The 18,011-nt window shown below is 45.1% G+C and overlaps 1 protein-coding gene across 2 annotated transcripts; it reads right to left on the bottom strand.

Annotated features, from left to right (window-relative positions):
- Positions 1–2,326: 2,326 nt before the first annotated feature.
- Positions 2,327–16,975, bottom strand: LOC102299186 (SLIT and NTRK-like protein 3). 2 transcript variants are annotated; one of them, XM_014337477.2, is made up of 7 exons: positions 16,815–16,975; positions 13,746–14,026; positions 13,305–13,556; positions 12,952–13,067; positions 11,768–12,691; positions 10,365–10,584; positions 2,327–4,928 (listed from the first exon to the last, which is right to left on the bottom strand). In XM_014337477.2, the coding sequence occupies exons 2-7, from the start codon at positions 13,959–13,961 to the stop codon at positions 3,804–3,806; spliced, it is 2,853 nt and encodes a 950-aa protein (XP_014192963.1). In that variant the 5' UTR covers positions 13,962–14,026; positions 16,815–16,975; the 3' UTR covers positions 2,327–3,803. The 2 variants fall into 2 exon arrangements, with proteins under 2 accessions (XP_014192963.1, XP_014192962.2); XM_014337476.2 differs by having other exon boundaries at positions 16,685–16,975.
- Between the last annotated feature and the right edge of the window lie 1,036 nt (positions 16,976–18,011).

The raw sequence follows: 18,011 nt of genomic DNA on the forward strand, positions 1-18,011 counted from the left end.
TTTCTTCTCACTGCCCTGCTGCCTACAGTAACTCTCCTCTTGCAAGCAAATGACAAGTCCTCCAGCAGCCTTAAGCCTGGAAACACCCGCTTGCTGATCTTTCTCGCCTTCTTTTCATCTTCCCCCATCTGCCCTTAAATCTCTCTGTCTTCTTTAGTCCATCTTTCCCTCCCTACCTTCTCATCATCCCCTTTCTTCCAGCATCCTCCTTACTCTCCCTTCACTGTCCCCCCCTTCTCTCTCTCTCTCTCCCCCTTGCACCCTCTCTCTATGTCTCTCGCTCTCTTTGTAGGTATTTCCCTTGCTGATGTTGTCCATTGAGAGCCGGTGATTGTCTGTGGGTGAGAGCAGAGGAGAAGAGCGGAGCCGATTACTGCAATGCAGAGCAACCAAACAACATCACAGCGCTGCAGCAGACGCTGTGTTTGTATATGTGCTTGTATGTACAGTTTATGTACATATATAAATGGACTTTGTTTACTCGTGCTTACTTGTATTTGTATGTAGAAAGTGTGCACACATTTGCACCGCTGATATATTGATGTAAATGTTTATGAGTGTGTGTGTGGCGTGTGTGTGTTTGCGAGCGATGACCAGCTCAACCACAACTATTTGTCATGGCCAAACACCAAAGCTTGTGCAGTTATGCACCATGACTTTTAAATAGATCTCTTTTCAAACCATGCCTAACTGTGCATTTTTAATACTCCGCATGTTTATGCAGAGAAGAATATGTTTTCATGCTTTCGCACATACACACACTCTCACTCAGAAGGATCCGCCTATCGCAGCTCAGGCTAAATCTATTATGCAAAATGACAGTGTTTTAATCAGGCTAATTGTCCAGCTCCGCGCCACGTCTCTGCCATCTCTACTTAACCGATGCCACAGTCGCACTGGTTTTTTTGTTGTTGTATTTTTTAAGGAATAAATGACACGGTGGTGGTGGAAGAGCGAGAGGCAATCTAAGCCACAGAGGCCCACAGGCGTTTGAAGTCTAAAGACTCTTTCATCCTCGACTCTGGGAAATGAATGATTTTTTTCACACAGTGACAGGACAGCTCTGACAGGACCCAAACACATGAACCATGGCAAAGCTGTCAGATAGTCAAACACACATACACAGACACATACACGAGCATACAGGGAAACGCAAGAGCCAAACACACACACGTCGACACGCTCACACCCACACAAACACACACTCTCTGAAACGGGTCCAGAGCAGAGAGGGCTGCAAAAATTAGACATGCTCATGGTCGAGGAAGTGAGAAGGAAGCATTAAAAGTGAGGGAAAGCGAGCGAACAGGACGGAGAGAATGATGCTATAATTAGTCGTTTGTTGCTCTAACTGGCATTTAGTTTTAACTGGGCTTCTTTGTCTGTAGACACAATGGGGCTGATGTGGCATGAGTGAACTACACAGCTTAGAGGATTAAGGCTGGACTGAGGCTGTGCCGCTGCACTCACCCTCCCCGTCATGCACATGCCAACAGACGAGCCGCACAAACCCCCGGCTTCACACACTTTCTTAAACACACACACACACCTACAAACAAAGGCACACCCCTCTGAATGCACAAAGTCGCGACTGTGCGCACACGCACACACAAACGCACCCACAGGGGGATTATCTGTGCAACAGAGTTCTGAACACTGAGAGTGAGGAGGCGTCTGAAGAACTGCACTCATCACCGAAGGATGGAAAGAGCACAGCAGAAAGAAACAAAACACACACACACACACACACACACACTTGAATGTGAGCTACCTGTGTGTTGAGCAGCATATTGAACAGCACCTCTCCGTGTCCGTCCTGCGAGGCTGAGCTGACAGCCAGAGCAATGAGAAGGAAGGGGAAATAGAGGAGAGAAGAAAGAACAAAAGGAAAAGGTGAGGAGGAGAGCAGAGGAATAAAGAGCAGAGGAAAAGGGGAGAAAGGAGCAAATCAGATGGAAAGATGAAAGCAGAAGAGAGAGGGAAGATCATTATGAAAGAAACACTAGCAATTCACGACCTTGGCCACAGGGCCCCCAGTTATGTCCTTATTTCACCCAGTGGACTTGTATTTATTTTATACCGTTAATGTGGTAGATTTCACACTATTAGCTTCTATCTCCACCCGTTAGTGTGTGAGGAACCCTGCAGGCAGCCAGCTTTGCTCAACTCTCATCTGATCTCCGCAACACGCTGCATGGACAAGCTTAGAGGCTTAGCATACCTCAAGCCGTCTCTTTCATACACTATTAAAGCAACAGGGAGAGTGAGTGTGCATTTATGGGGGTCAGGGCAAGTGTATGTATGTGTGAAGCGGTTACACAGTAGCTTTTTTTATGTAGCACCCTTTATTGTATTTCGTGGGTCGGCGGTAAGAAGGCTGAACCAGATGCAGAACCATCCTATACATTAATATAACATGATCCCTTACAGGAGAGCTTCAACACGCGAAAACTAAGAATAAATATATTCACAACTGCCTCTACTATTGGTAAGAGATGAAAGCATAAAAAGGTACCTCTGTAAAAGATAATAATCGATAGTTGATAGAAGTGTCTGTCTCTTTTGTTTTTTTTAGACAAAAAATGCCTTTTTTACATCCTGTTTTTAATTTTTTTTTTTGTCCATTGATCTTTTTTTGCCATTCAATTTTCCTCTGAGAAATACTTAAAAATCAATACAATAACCTCTGTGCCTGTGTCCGATGAAAATGAAAATGTGCAGCAGAGGTCCTCCTGGCCCCATTAAGTCTGGCTGATTAAGAAATCCAAGATGCATCCATTGCCTTAATGTCCTTCTGTAATTTCCTTTGTTTTGTCTTTCAGTCAAACAAACCAAAGAAAAAAAATCTGTATCTTTTTTTTTTCCCATAAAACCAGAATCGTTTTATAATTTCACACAGCAAACAACTATTCCTGGATATGTCCATCATCGTAGCCCTGTAAAAAAAAAATCAACCGGTTAAACAAATTAAGTTAACTGGATGAGATGATGAAAATGAACAGAACTGCATACAAACAACTCCAATATTGACTGGGCATATTATTATTTTTGGCTCATCCAGGGGAATGCAATTACTCGGCGGGTTTTTGATTAGTCTCAGTCGTCCATCAGCGTCCCATCCATTGGTAGTCAAACCTCTTTGTTTAGATAAATAGATCTGTATTCATAGAAAAATAAGCATTGACCACACTGCTGGCTGTTCATTGCTAAGGCACTTGGCTGTTTTCAGTTACTTCTCTTCTTCTTGCTTTTCTCTGTCTGGTCTCCATCCTAACGTGTCCACCCAGCTCGCTCTAAACTTCGAGGCTGTCACAGTTCACGACTCTGTGTTTGATGATGCTTTGAAGAGCTGGTGTGTTTCACCTCCACGCAGGTCTTTTGAGAGCAATATTATGAGCATCAACGCCCACTACCACCACCACCATGCCGTCTCCCGCTAATTGTGGCGCCGAGTAGAAAAGCCGAGCCTCAGTACTTTAAAAAGAAAAAGAAAAGGATACTGTAGTAGCTGCAGCTGAAGTTTTGCCTCCAGGCAGAGATCTGTGATCAGCTACTCCTTGCCAAAAAACCAACCTATATGCCAGTAGTGGGGAAAATACAAAAAGTGACCTCAGCTCGTTATCCAGGAATAAACATAGCGTGTAGTGTAGTCCCGCTCCCCCACAGGCTCCTCTCAAAGCCAACCTCTGTACAGAAGTCATTGTTACTGAATGAGTCACCACCAGAGAGAGAGATGATGAAGAGACAAGAGAAGATGGGTAGCAGGAAGAGGAGGATGAGGAGGGGGAGAAAGAGGAGGCCCGTTAAAACTGGTAAGAGCGGTCTAACACCTCCATGTAGTCTGGTGTGGTCCTCAGTCTGGCTCTCTGCTCTCCAGCTCCCTGTTCGTTCTGACTGCTACCACCTGGAGTGGAGCTCGTGGTGGTGGTGACCACGAGCGTTTGGTCGGGTCTCGTGTCCTGTTTGGAGTCTTGGGGGTGAGGGTAGCGGGGCGGGGGCCTCACATACCTATCTGGCAAATCTCTGAACTCAGGAGTTGGGAGTCTGAAGAGACAGTCCACCAGCTCCACTTTAGGAGTGGGGCCCTGGCTGTCGATTACTGTGGGGCACAGGATGCCGTTCCCGTGGAGGCCAGCGAGTGGTCCCATGGCTCCTGTAACAGTGTTGATGGGTGACGAGGACACCTCCAGAGCCCACTCCCTCTCCTTCTCTGCTGCAGAGCAGTAACCCTCCTCGCACTCTTTCGAAGCTGCAAACGTCTGTTGCTGCTGCGGCCGCTGTTTCACCGCTGCGTCCTGCTCATCTTTGTAGATGGGGTTGCTACACATGTGCGATGCCGCCGCAGGGTTAGGGCCTTTGGCGGCGACCTCTGGGGGCAGAATGGTGTCGTAGACGTGGTTGTGCTCAGGCAGAGGTAGAGGCGGCGTCTCTGGGAGGCCGTGGTGATGATGATGGTGGTGCGTCTGCTCGGTGAAGATCCCGCACTCCATCTGGATGCCGGCCAAATCCACCTCTCCCTGGCGGCGGAACGGCAGCTTGTCTCTCCTCCTCAGGGCGTAGGCGATTAGTGCCGCAGCCGCAAAGAAAGCAGAGACAAACAACACAAGCAGGCTGAGCACTAAGACCGACAGAGGGATTGAATTCTTCTCCGGAAGGGGACCGACGCCTGAGCCGGGGTAGTCAACCGACACGCCTCTGTCTGCAGCCGTGGAGGTGGCCGTCTGCTCCTCCTGGTCCTGGTCCTCTTGAGGCTCCAGCTCAGGGCATAGCAGCTCCATGGAGAGGGATCGCAGGTCTACACCTTTGGTCTTATCCGGGGAATGGCACACTACCTCTCCCATCACAACCACAGCGCTGAGCCCCTCCAGCCAACGCTTCAGTGGAGCAGCTTCACAGTTGCACTCCCATGGGTTCTGCTGCAGGTCCACCTGGAGAAATACATTAAAAATACAGTGTGTTGTCATTGTGTAGTTATAGTGTAATTACTGGTCTGCCATGCAGTAGATAATTTCCCTGACTTTGTGCTGAAGAATGGGCCGATGGCTCCGACTCCTATTTAGATGACAACCAGAAAAATGATATCTCTAACCCTTTCCAAGTAATAAGGTTTGGAAAATGAGTTTTTCAGAATTGATATAATGGCTCTCCACACTGACCAGTAGCTCCAAATTATTTTTAAAATATGCATGTGATGAATGCACAGATTATGTAAATACTCTCATTAGAGGGTCATCAAAACATTAAAGTGCTTGCATTTACCAGATGATGGTGCCCAGGCTGGATATATCCTCAATATTCAACTCTTCCCAGCAGCGAGGGCTCTCATAGAAAAAAGTTTTGAATAGACACCGCTCAGAGTTTCTATATTAGTGCTTGTTCATAAAACTCACCGGCAGCTTTTCTGTGACGAGCGTGCAAGAGTATCACAGCACTTTGTTTTTAACAGGATGTGATGCAACTCTCCTCTGTGCTATAATCCAATAGGTATGCGTGCAAATCCATTTTCTCATTGCCAGCTATTGATTGTACGCCTTAAAACAAACTCAAATATTCACTTTGCCGCGCTCTGAAAAGCTTAAAGCAGATTATGCACGAAGGGAATCACTTACATCACGTTGTATTGTCTACAGAACTCATCTGTTCCATATCTTTAGCAATGACATTGGCAATGAAAGCTGATATTCTCTCTGTCACACTTCCAAGGAGCTCGCACAAATGTTGTCATGCTAATTCGGTTAGGCTATCTCCCTGGCTTGCAGGAATAGATGGATGCGTTCCGAGATGATTCAGCATTGCTGTTGTGGGAGCCATGATACAGCTACCTCCTCATGCCTCACACTGAACAACCGGATGCTCCTTCACTTTATTGAAGTTAGCCCACTGTGGGCTTTTTGTGTGGCTTTCATAATAGCGTAATTGCAACTGGAAGGCGAAGAGAAACTATGCTGCAGTTTTCACTCACTCATATTAAAAGTCCACTGAAAAGCATCCACCGCATTACTGTGACGCATCTAGCCTCTAACGCAGCGCGAATGAGCAAAGTGACATTTTAAAGAAACACTGCATGACCAAAGTGTCGGTTTGTTTTTGCTGTTTCATAACTTTCATAATGACAGTCTTACATCTGGTGGAAATTCTTGAAGCATTTTATTGTTTTCTTTCACGCAAATCCCAAAGGCTTTATCCCCTTCTCTTTTCAAAGCATCTGTCCAACACATCCAACACTGTTTACAATTTATACGCCTGGTCACCTAGTGTGCGATTTGCTGTCAACTTGTCAATCACAGCTTGTGTTGTGACAGGAAATTATAGACCCTCAGTTAGCCCGGCAGGTGCGGGGAAAATATGAGCGCATGATACCATTATGCACGTTCTGTGAACACAAAGGCTTGGAGTAAGTCACGTACACTAAATTGACAATAAAAAGTGGCACACTAACCAAACCGGCATTCATTGGTTTAATCCAGCCTGCGATGATATATTGGAAACCCTCTTTTGTCAGAAAATATATTCAGCCTGACTTAAATAAAAGACTGAAATGGCCCTGCTTTAACCGCAGAAGAGCATATTTGCTCTTGTGGGTTTTTAATCATTATGACAGAGAGCAAAGATCAGGCAATAATCATCCAAACTTTATTTGAGAGCTATAAAAAAAATTCACATCAGGGGAGAAATTCAGAACGTTCTTAGTGAGCCGTGTGCCTTCTAATTGATCACTTTGCCCAAACATCCTGTCAGTCATTAGAATTGCTCCAGTTAGTTCACAGAAATAGAGTCAATACAAGCAGGTTTTGGAGGTTCTGGCGCAGGGATTCTGCTGTAGTCTCTGGTGACGAGACACCCCTGAGCTTCAGCTTGCCAAGCCTTCTCCATACTGATGAATGGTTTTCATTGTCTTTTGAATAACACACACACAGAGCGAACACGAAAAGACTGAAGAAGAACCTGCAGCATATGCAAAATTGTGTTTATTCTGAAAAACGTGTACATTTAAAATTTGTCTTTACGGCTACAGTGGCAGAGTGTGAGATGCTATGCACAGAAAGCCAAAGAATTATGTCAAAGCACTAACGTATCAATGCTCTCCACTTACACTTCTATATTTCATCAGATTGTGGTATTGAGTGCACTCACACAGATTTTGATTTTATTCTATTTTTTGAAGTGTTGTAATTCATTTTTCATGGTGTGCTCGTGCTCTCTTCATAGACTTCTACCTCAGATAGCGATTTCCTATATTTTCCCGAGCGACTTCAACAACCCCTCGAGAAGGGGCATGAACTTTCTCTATCCAGCTGTTTGTGTTTCATGTAGCTGGAGAGAGAGCGGTAGTAATAGCACAGAGCAAAGAGCAAGAGTTTCTGGTCCACTGAGGCTGGTGTCGGTGAAGAAATTGGCATCTCTGCCTCCGTGTGATTGCTGAACATCAGCGCAACATGGCGAGCCTGGAAAGAAGGCCTTGATCTTTTATTCGGAGGGAAAATAAACACTGTCTTTTAATGCAGCTGTATGAGATATCTTGATTTTGAAATGTGCCGCAAACTGTTATTATGGGGACATGAGGGTCTGAGGAAAAAATAAAATAAAATGAGAAAGAGCACCCAGCGATGGAAGCGGTTCTATCAGCTCTTCCAAACAGACTGTAGACCCTAGAAGAAGAATTTGCTTGTCACAGCTGCTAAAGATAGTTATGGCCATTTATTATATCTCCATATGTGAACACATTATGGACAAAAATCCCAGTTTCAAGTGCACAGTCACAGCTTCTGTGTTTAAAAAGAATTATAATGGAATTCAGTTTGTTTCTTTTGAAAACTCTTTGACAAAGAACTTAACTTTTTACTACATTAAGTCATTTTAATAGCTCTTTGGTAACACTGCCTATGTGTTTAGCTACCTACACATAATTTAATTTGAGTGGCTATTAACACGACATTACTCTTATCAATCCCACCTTTGTTCTATAAGAAATTTCACCTCACAGCGCACCTGCATGAGTTGGCATTTAATGCTAAATCAGAGTACTTAGCCAGTCAATGAGACCAAAGACGTCTTTTGTGCTGAAACAGAAAACACATCTTTTCAGAGCACCGTTTAAAATGATTACAGATGCTTTCACTTTTATTTTAAAAAAGAAAAAAAAATGCCTTTCATGTGCAATTTCAGTTGAAATGCTGGCTTGTATTGCAAGAAAATATAACTTGTTTTCACCTTCATAAACATTCTGACTGCTTGTTATTGTGTTGAGAAGATTCCATATTTACATCTGCAGAAGAAAAAACCCTCTAAATATGAAGCTACAGCTAGAAGAGGCCTGGAAGCAGCTAGCATAGCTCTGTCCAGATAAGCAAATCCACCTACCACCACCTCTAAATCTCTCTAATACTTCACATCTTGTTTCTGTAATCCACACAGAACCAAAGTGTAAAAGCAACAAATGGCCATTTTACAGCTGTTATCGCCGGACAGAGACAGACTTGCTGTTTGTCTTTATATAAGTGAAACATGGCCATGGGCAAGTTTCTTCATTACGGCTGGCAATGACAGGGAAGCGCTGCTCTGCTGCACAACACGTCCTTTGCATTTACTGAGAAAGACATATGTGTTTCTGAACTGTACATATATAATTTCTGGCATCCTCTCAGATACTGAGTCACCTAACTCGAGTTTCTTTGGTTTAAGGTTCATCTGCTGTTGAGCTGCTATTCGTTTTCTAGTTAAGAAATCATAAACACCAGAGTGATTTGAATTTTTCTCCCTGGTGTCACGCTAATATTGTTTTTTTGTTTTTTTTTTAATTACACTGACATCAGCAGGGTATTTTCATATCAGTGTATATAAGTGGGTGTAACTGTATAATCCTGCTCTTGATGGTGACAATGACTCTAAGCTATACATGCTGCTGTTTTATGATTAACAAAATGGACTGCTTTTTACTGCAGCTGCGAGCTAAACCCCGTTTCCATCTGCGTTACCCTTTGATTTTTTTTTTTTTTCTGTGCAAACTCTGGCTCCAAAAGCACACGCCAGCGCCCAGAAATCCCTCATCCCGAGCTTCAAACAGGCCAGCAGTAAGTCAACAGGTGATATCATTGTCACATTATTTTACGTGGTCTATGGGCAGCCTTAATGTGGCTTTGTCAGAGTAATAACAACCCTGGTAAATGAATGTATTCAATTACTGTGGCACAGATTTGAGGGACTACAATGGTCGTACCACTGAGCTTTATGAATACAGCCCACTGTGTGCTTCCATTTGGTCAATGCTTTAATGCTCTTGGACATCAGAGGTGTATAACAGTGTAAAAGAAAAACCCATAATACACTTTTACATGGCTCCTCCAGCTCCGTGAACTACTGTCGTCCCTTCCTCGAGCAAAGATTTAGAAACAGCCTCTGAACTGCCAGTCTCACCCACACTACCTAGGATCAGGAATTTTGCATGGAGCAAAGAAAAATGGAAATTCACAATGACATTTGGGCTAATCTACACCCACCTTACCTCATTCTACTCGGGCTGTCTAAGAAAAGCCTGGTACACTAAATTTGCTGAAGTGAGAGGAAGCAGGATAATAAAAAAAAAAATGTAACACCTCGCTTTCTGTCCTTATTGGTGCGCTGTGTATAGCAACCAGTCACATAAAGCTGCAGTCAAATGTGCGAGGTAAGCTCTCACAAAAAGCTGGATTTACCACATAACAGCAGTTTATACAGTCTATTTACTGAAAGGTACTTTAATTACAAGCATTCACAAAAACTTGAGAGGTTCAGCTTTCTCCAGTTTAGCTCCTGATTTATTAAGACCACTTATGCAAATCAAGTCAATTGCAATTTTCCAATTAGAATACCTGAGGCGCAACCATAGTCCCACAAGCCACAGCAGAGCCTGCAAAACAACAGACGCTACAGATGACAGAGAAAACTGCAGCTGTGCCAGAGGCCAGGAGACCAGGGGCTGCCAGAAGTTTTTAAACGTGGCCATGGCTTGATCCAAGATTTCAGGTTGTTTTGTTTATTTCATCAAGCTGTGATAATATAATGTGTCTTGGCAATCTATTAGTTCTTTTAATCTCATCGGCTGACATTTGAAATAAATACGCTCTGTATAATTATGCACATTTTTGTGTAGCAAATCAACGGGGGTGATCCAATTCAATAATCTCTATTTTTCCACCCGGCAACTGTCAGTCAGCAAAATACATGTTATTTGGCCTAAATTAGCTGAAAGCCTCATGCCAGGTATCTGACTCATTTGCACACACAGAGGTTAGCAGACCAGAATTGTGTTCTCAAGCATCCACCTGCATCCACACCGCCACAGCCATTCAGTAAATACGGTTAGTAATGTAGTAATTTACACTAACCTGTACCAGTCCGGTGAGGTGTTCAAGCACGCCCTCCATCGGAAGCTGTAGCAGGTGATTGTTTCGAAGGTTTAGGCGGGCTAGATTGACTCTGGAGAATACACCAAGAGGGAGACTCCGCAGCAGGTTGGCATTAAGGAACAATAACTGGAGGGATGGCATGGAGTCGAAAGTGCCGGGATCGACTTCACGGATCTCATTGTACTCAAAATAAAGGTACCTAAAGACAGGAGAGAAGATGGCAGTGTCACAGACTTTACAAGCAAAGAGACTATCGGTATGTTGTATCTAAGCTGTATCTCGTGATTTCGTGATGCACTAAGGTCATTTTCCTTTCTGCATAAATTGGTCATTCCTTTTGATGCCTTTTCATACATTTAACTTCCAAGTATGTGCCGCGGCCGTGCATGGCAAACACATCAATGAATATTCATGTCACAAAGTCACACCAGAAATTGGATTTCATCTTCTCATCCCCTGTTCGCAGCTATAAACTGATCACTATCAAATAAAATTGTGTAATTTTGCACTGATGACTACTAACACTGGCCTTTGCGTATCAGATTATCTTGTTAGATCAAATTAAAAGGACTCTTTTTTTTTTTAAATAACAGAAATATGTGCAGAGTACAGCTGGAGAATTCTCTGTGCATGCTAGTCATCCAGTAGTGCAATTGCTAGAATAAGTGATGGATCTGGTTTAAATGACTTGTACAGCTCCCTCACCATTAAGTCGCTAACAAAGGCTAACAAGAGGTTAAGAGGTAGACATTTTGAAAAGTCCAGAGAGGATTTTTATTATTGATTAATAGTCAAATAAATGGCTATGGAGATTTTTTTTCCTGAACCCTGTCTTTAAATATAAAATAGTGGAGCTGAAAGCCAAAAGGCTAAAAGAGGTCTTTGCAGTCTGCTCTGCTGTCTTCCTCACTGTTTAATGACTGACTTTGGATATAGGTTATTAACCAAGGAAGTGTCTTATTCTGATGATGACATAAATATGCATCACTCTGACAGTGTGCTTTTATTTTAAGCTTTTCTTATTCTTCAAAAAAGAATCCTGGCAAAAAATCCAAATGTCTCACCGCCTTATCGACACCTCTGTATGCAAATACAACAAAAACCCATTAATTTTCACGTTGTCACTCACACCCAAACTGAAGCATGGCATCAGGCAGCGTGACTAACAAATGACACTTCTGGAAGAGACTGGGCACCTTCCATTTCAATCAAACTCCGGCATAATGGTAATCAAAATGTTCTGCTCTGTGCCGTTCCAGTGAAATTAATTTCCACATACTTATAAACAAATCTCTAAATACCTAAGCTGATGAGGTTTTAATTAATATGTATGTCTGAAGTGAATAGAAGTAAATGGTGTGACTGATCCAAAAGGTTCTTACCTTAGATTCTGCAATCCTAGAAACATGTGGGGGCTCAGCCTCTCCAGATTGTTTCCGTTCAGGTAGAGGCTCCTCAGGCTCGTCAGGCTGGAAAAAGCGCCCTCCTGAAGGTACGAGATGCGGTTGTTCCCCAGGTGAAGCATGTCGAGGCTGGAGAAGTTCCAGAAGTCTGTGCGGTAGATCCTCTGTATTAAATTTCCACTCAGGTAGAGCTTGCGGCCGTTGAGAGGCCGAGGTGTGAGCTGGGACACATTGAGGAAGCCATTCTCTTTGCAGTTGACGGTGAGACCCAGGTCAGTTATGTGCAGGTTGCAAGTGCAGCCCAGGGGACAGATGATGGGAATAGGGGGCCGTGTTTGGTAACCAGCCACCGGGGGATTCTGGTTGGGCATCAGACTGCGTGGCGTGGGGGATGTTCTGGAGGGTCGAGGCCTTTTAGTCGGCCTTGGGTGCCTCTCCCTGTCTTTACGCTCTGCAGAGGAAGAGGATGACGAAGTGGAGGAAGTATGTGTGTTCTGGCGGGAGCCGTGCACCATAGAGGAGGGCTTAGTTGGTCTGACTCGCCCAGGTTGGTGTTTAGAGTTAGGGGGCAAATGCTGGGGTTGTGATCCTGCTGATGGACCACTCCCCACTGCTTGCAGCTCTTTATCTGGCAGGTCGGCACACAGTTCTTTGCGGGGGATTTCCCTCAGGTCTTTACCGTGAAGGTGGAAGGGATACTCGCATGTAACATCCCCGACTACCGCCGTGTAGGGAATCTGACCGAGCCACTGCTGTAACTGCACTGCCTCGCAGCCGCAGTTCCAGGGATTCTCCTCCAGCTGTATCTCCATCAGGGAGCGGCCAACGTACTCCAGGGTCCCAGCATATGCCAGGCTCTTCAGACGGTTTCCCCGCAGGTCCAGATGAGTCAGAGACACGGATCTGGTACAGGAGGAGGAGGGATATAGTTTGCTAGTTCACATGAAAGGACACTGTTATAGTAAAATAAAATTCACACATTCCATCACAGAGGAGCCAGCATTTTATCTGATGATTAATCCATCTCTGATGATATGAAATAGTATGCCACAGGAACATTAATTCAGCAGTACAGCGTGACTAATTGTGTCAGACACTGATATTTCTACAGATCAGTCCTGGCATAATTTAAAAGCTCTGCAGTAAAATAATCAGAATCCAACCTGAACAGATGAGGAGGCAAGTTAGGGATGAGGTTGTCATTCAGGATGAGAACACGGAGCTTGTAGAGGAACCTCAGAGCACCGCTATCAATTCGTTTGATCACGTTGTAGTCGGCCTGCAGGTAAGAAAGAAAAGATGTGACGAATGAGTAATTGCTCGAATTGGAAAGTAAACTCAACTGAGAGCTCTCCGTTTGCAAAAATGCACAGAGATTTTGAGGAGATCCTTTCACACAGGCCACCTGCTAGCCATTGATTATTTCTGTCACAGCTATCTATAGTAATCCTGGACAAATTTGTCAATAATTAAGTCAATCGTGGATAATCAACACGGATTAACTCTTCGGGACTACCTGGAGGTATTCCAGAGCCTCTAAGCCGGCGAAGGTGTCATTTCTGAAAACCTCCAGCTTGTTCTCGTGGAGGTACAGACGTCTCAGTTTGGCGAGCCCGTGGAAGGCTCCCACTCGGATGTCCTGGAGAGCATTGTTGCCAAGGTTTATCGACACTGCGTTGCCAAGGTGCTGAAACCCGTTGCTATAGAGACGCCTTAGAGAGTTCCTCTGGAGGTTGAGTTTGAAAGGGCGGACCCATGACTGTGACACCTGAATGATTAATTAGAGGTCTGATTAGTTATCTTATTAATTACATAAATTTAGCAGTTAGAAACAGCCCTAAGCCACATTAGAGGCAGGATATTAGACTGGGAGATATATTAGATAATAAGATAAGTGACAGCGCAGTAAAGTGCAGCTCCACATGCGTGGCCAGACAAATGATGAAGAAAGCCATACCTGGCTGGCATTTGTGAAGCCCCGCCCATCGCAGTGCACGTGTAGCACACCTTCTTTGACCTCGCACGTGCACGGCTCGAAGCACGGCTCGTCCACTTCTTCCTCGGAGTTGTCCACGAGAGGGGTGTGTGTGGAGGTGGGGGTAGGGGTGGGGGTGTGCGACGCCTGGGAGAGACGCGCACACCCCAGGGCCACCGCCAGAGTGACCCACTGCATCCTCCTGCTTCTCCCTCTCAGCTCAACAGCCTGCGGCTACAGCCCGGCATCAGGCCTTCACCGCACTGCACGGTGAGGCAAACGCACACACAATCACACAAACGCATTGTTAACAGAGGGCAAACAGCCAGGGAGGCAGCAGCAAAAGTCAGTTCAGGATGAATCAGATGGATGATACATCAGAGGCATACTAAAGCAGTCAGAAAATAAATGTTAAATCACACAGAGTGTAGTGTCATGGGGACGGAACAGCATTATAGTGGAATGAAGCTGTACAGGAAGGCCACAGTATGATATGATAGCCGTCAACCATGTATGCATGTGCTTGTATTCATAACAGGAAAACAAGGCTTAGAGGGTTTACAAAACCAGGACAAATTGATTTCAACACAAAACAACAGGCTGAAGAATCTCTCAGCTGCTACAATGTCTCTTTTGAATTAAAAATTCAAATGTTGACATTGAAAATGCAAAACAAAGGCACGCACGTGGGCTAGTTCACCTGTGAATCACGTTTTATCCTTTTTCCGAGTGGCTTTCTGAGTGCTGGGGTAGGGGGTGGGCAAAGCTTGTGATGAATGTATTCATCTGTGTTTTCAAATGCCGGGTGAAGCCGAAATGTCACGCATGTGTTATTTTAATGTATGCAATATGAATATGGGTGAATGCAAATCAGACTCATAACGCTTCTGTCTAATGAACTGCTCCATTTAATAAGATGAATGGCAATCAAGAGAACAGAAGGATGAGGCACAAAATACCCCATATTATCAATCAGAAAAATACGTTGGGTTATCAACAGCCATCGAGTCCTGTCATAATCATTATTGTGATAATGACAGTGGAGTGAAAAGCTTTGCTGCAAAATCAAAACTCTTCAAAAAAAATTTCAAAAGGTGGGGGTGGTGTGAATCAGTGCGACGACAGGCAGGGACGTGAACTGACGGCGATAGCGATGATGGTCGTGACGATGATGAGAGTGGCGCGGTAATAACAAGAACTCCTGGCACAACAACAAAGACAAGAAAAGCGAAAAACAGCTGAGATTGTGAGTGCTGCACGGGGATATTTCCTCTCGAGTCTTAATGAGATCTAAATTGGATAAAGCATCTCGATCTGCTCATACAGTGTTGAACACTGCCATGCGAAATGCAATAATGATCATGATGGTATGGTAGCTGTAATCATACAGCAATAATCTAGCATCAGCGAGTTAGACAAGGAGGCAGGAGTGAAAACATCACCGCCCGGGAGAGGAAGAGCAATCACGGAGATGATTATGACGGGGAAAAGATGAAGGGAGAGGTAGAAATGAGAAGAGGAGGAGGAGGAGGAGGAGGAAAAATGGGAACAAGGGGAAGGAAAGGAGTAAAGGAGAGGCAGACATATAAAGGAGGAGTAATGTGCAGAGAGTAGGTACAAAAGAAGAGGAAATGGGTGAGGTGGGAGAGAAGAGTGGGATTGCATAAGCAGCAAGAAGTCAGTCAAGGCTGCCACTCAGGATGAGAGCTCACAGTGAAACAGCTGAAATCTGATATTGATTACATCAAAGCCCTCCTCTTGCCCTGCACACAATGTACGCCCGCCTCACAGAGAAACTGTGCTGGAGCCAAGTTTCATGCGTGTGTGTTGCACACAATGTGAGAAAGGTCAAACCATATCCAAAAAGTAGGCTTTTATAGCCTGCCAAGTACAGAAACAGGTAGCTAGACACGTGTAGATGAGTGTGAGCTTTCATAACAAACCAGTGTAATGTTGCAATACTTGTTGGAAAACCTCACGATTTTAAAGGAAGAAAGCATAAGGAGAAGTGAAAAACAGTCATCAGTGTATGAAAGTGTTCAGAGCATCTGTGCTTCACAGGAGAAAACAGGCTTACATGCTCAACAGTTTTGGACAAATTGGAAAACAATACAAAATACTGCCCATTCAGAGTCCCACTGGGTCTTCAGTCTAGATATGTATTGTTTATTATTGGACCGTGGCCCCCCTGTATAGAGGAGATCAATACAGAGTCCAGATAGACCACTGGGATCCATCCTGTTAAGAGTCTGCTTTATTGGATGGGCATCTCTACCTAATGAGAAGAAACACAGTCAAGCCTCTTTCTCCAATCAGCCGAGTGGACTAGTCAGCAGTCGGCATAGCTCTGCATCATTATGGTAACAAGAAACGAAAGGACTTAAGCACTGACTGGTGGCAGCCCAGAACTCTGCCTGTGCTTCTGCGTGCGTCTGTCTCTGTCCTTCTGTCTTCATGTCCATCTGAAAACCGTCCTGACACAGGTGTGGCTTCCCTCCCTGTCTTTCTTTAGTCTCTCTGAGTTTTTTTTTTCCTTCTCACTCTCCCCTCTCCTCCAGACCTGCACACTGACGCAAGCGAACCAGAGATGACAGTCACTGCTTATTCTTCACCATATTATTCATGTCACATAATTCCAGTCTCTATCTCTCTGTCCTCTCTGTCCGTCAGAATACACACTCACTCACCAAGCTTCACACCGGCTTTTACATGGGCCCCTGCTCTCAGCACAGATCTGCACTATCAGGCAAGCAGCAGCATCACTGATCAAATGTATGGGGATATGAGCCTGGATAGCTCATAGCCTTTCAAGAAAATCAATTAGCCCCTAACATTACGCACACAAATTGTAATAGTTAGAATAATTAAGGCATGACCAATTAAACAGCCTAGTCATTAACAGAACCTATTAAGACATTTACCAGGCTATGTATGAAAATCCTTGGCAGAGCAACGCAATCCAATTGCATTCCTCATTGTCTGTCTCTCCTCACCAGCCTCTCTGATCCACACAGCGACGCTTAGCAGAGCAGGGATGCGGGTAATACTCACTCAGTCCGCCGCCAAAGAATTAGAGAACGACCGAGAAAACACTTTAGAGGCTGACTGTCGACATGTCGTTCACATTCAGCCGCACTCTTCTCCCTCTCTCTCTCGCTCCCTCTCTCCTCTCCTGTAGCGGCTGAGGCGGATGGGGAGGGAGGGGGGACCAGAGCGGGTGGGGGGGGGAGAGACGTGATAAGACTGCAATGAGGTGGAGGATAAAAACCGGGAGAGAGAGAGAGCTAGAGAGAGAGAGGAAAAGAGGAAAAAAAACGATTGGCTTTAGGATGCAGGTCCGCTTCTCCACAGTGCAGCCCGTGGGAGCTGCGGCACTGGTCTGCTGAACAGACGTGCAATGCGCGGAGTTGTAACCTGGGCGTAGTAATGGAGAATCCTCTCCTCATCTCAAAGACAACTAGGTAATTCATAGAAGGGAGGGGAAAAGAGGGGGGCAGGCGCCGGAATTAATCATGCAATAAGGCGGCTGCCCTGCTAGTTTTTATATGAGGCACAAAGCGCGCAGGGTGGGTTCCTCCTCACCAGAGGAGCCAGTTCAGTTCCTCATCATAAACAGATTACAGGAGACACAACAGAGTCACAGACAATGGGCCCCATAAACTTTCTCCTCACGTTGCCCGGTTACGCATCCCGGTAAAAAAAAAAAAAAAAATACCCCGACTGTTCAGCTATACCGACAATAATTTATAATCTCATTAGTTTATTCATCTCTCCTCTCTTGCCCTTAAGCACCGACGGATTTCGTGAAACCGGTGTGTGTTACCATGGCGACTCGTGCCAGCTGGCTTTCGTCGTGCGCGCGCGCTCGCGCTCGAGGACGCACACACGCGCACACAAACACGGTACCGGTCGGGAAAACTGTGGTGACTTCTATGAGGGGGGCCGCAGCGGAGATTACAGCGAGACCCAGAAGTTTGTGCGCGGCCTACACCAAAACACCTGTCCTGCCAAACGGGGGTGGTGGGCGCAACAGATGCCGCCCAGATCGAGAGCAATGAAGCCCCCCTACCAACGCTGAATTGAGCTCCCCACATCAGCTAATCACAGCCTGCTAGGTGGCTGATGTTCCATCGATACTTTCTCTAAGTGGCGGCTATGGAGCCCCCGTGAAGCCGTCTCCAGCGGACTAAGGGGAGGGTCTCAATAAAACACCCCATGGTGCCATGGTTTTGAAAACACGCATTCAAA

Source organism: Haplochromis burtoni, unplaced genomic scaffold, assembly GCF_018398535.1.
Source record: "Haplochromis burtoni strain Fernald_Lab_line unplaced genomic scaffold, NCSU_Asbu1 Contig_89, whole genome shotgun sequence".
NCBI lineage: Eukaryota > Metazoa > Chordata > Actinopteri > Cichliformes > Cichlidae > Haplochromis > Haplochromis burtoni.

Bases quoted from the DNA above. Each gene is read 5' to 3' on its own strand.
- LOC102299186 (XM_014337477.2), bottom strand. From the start codon at position 13,961: ATGCAGTGGGTCACTCTGGCGGTGGCCCTGGGGTGTGCGCGTCTCTCC. The intron at 10,585-11,767 runs GTAAGAACCTTT...TCCTGTCTTTAG, and splicing joins CTAGGATTGCAGAATCTAAG to GTACCTTTATTTTGAGTACA. The intron at 4,929-10,364 runs GTTAGTGTAAAT...GTATTTCTCCAG, and splicing joins ACCTCACCGGACTGGTACAG to GTGGACCTGCAGCAGAACCC.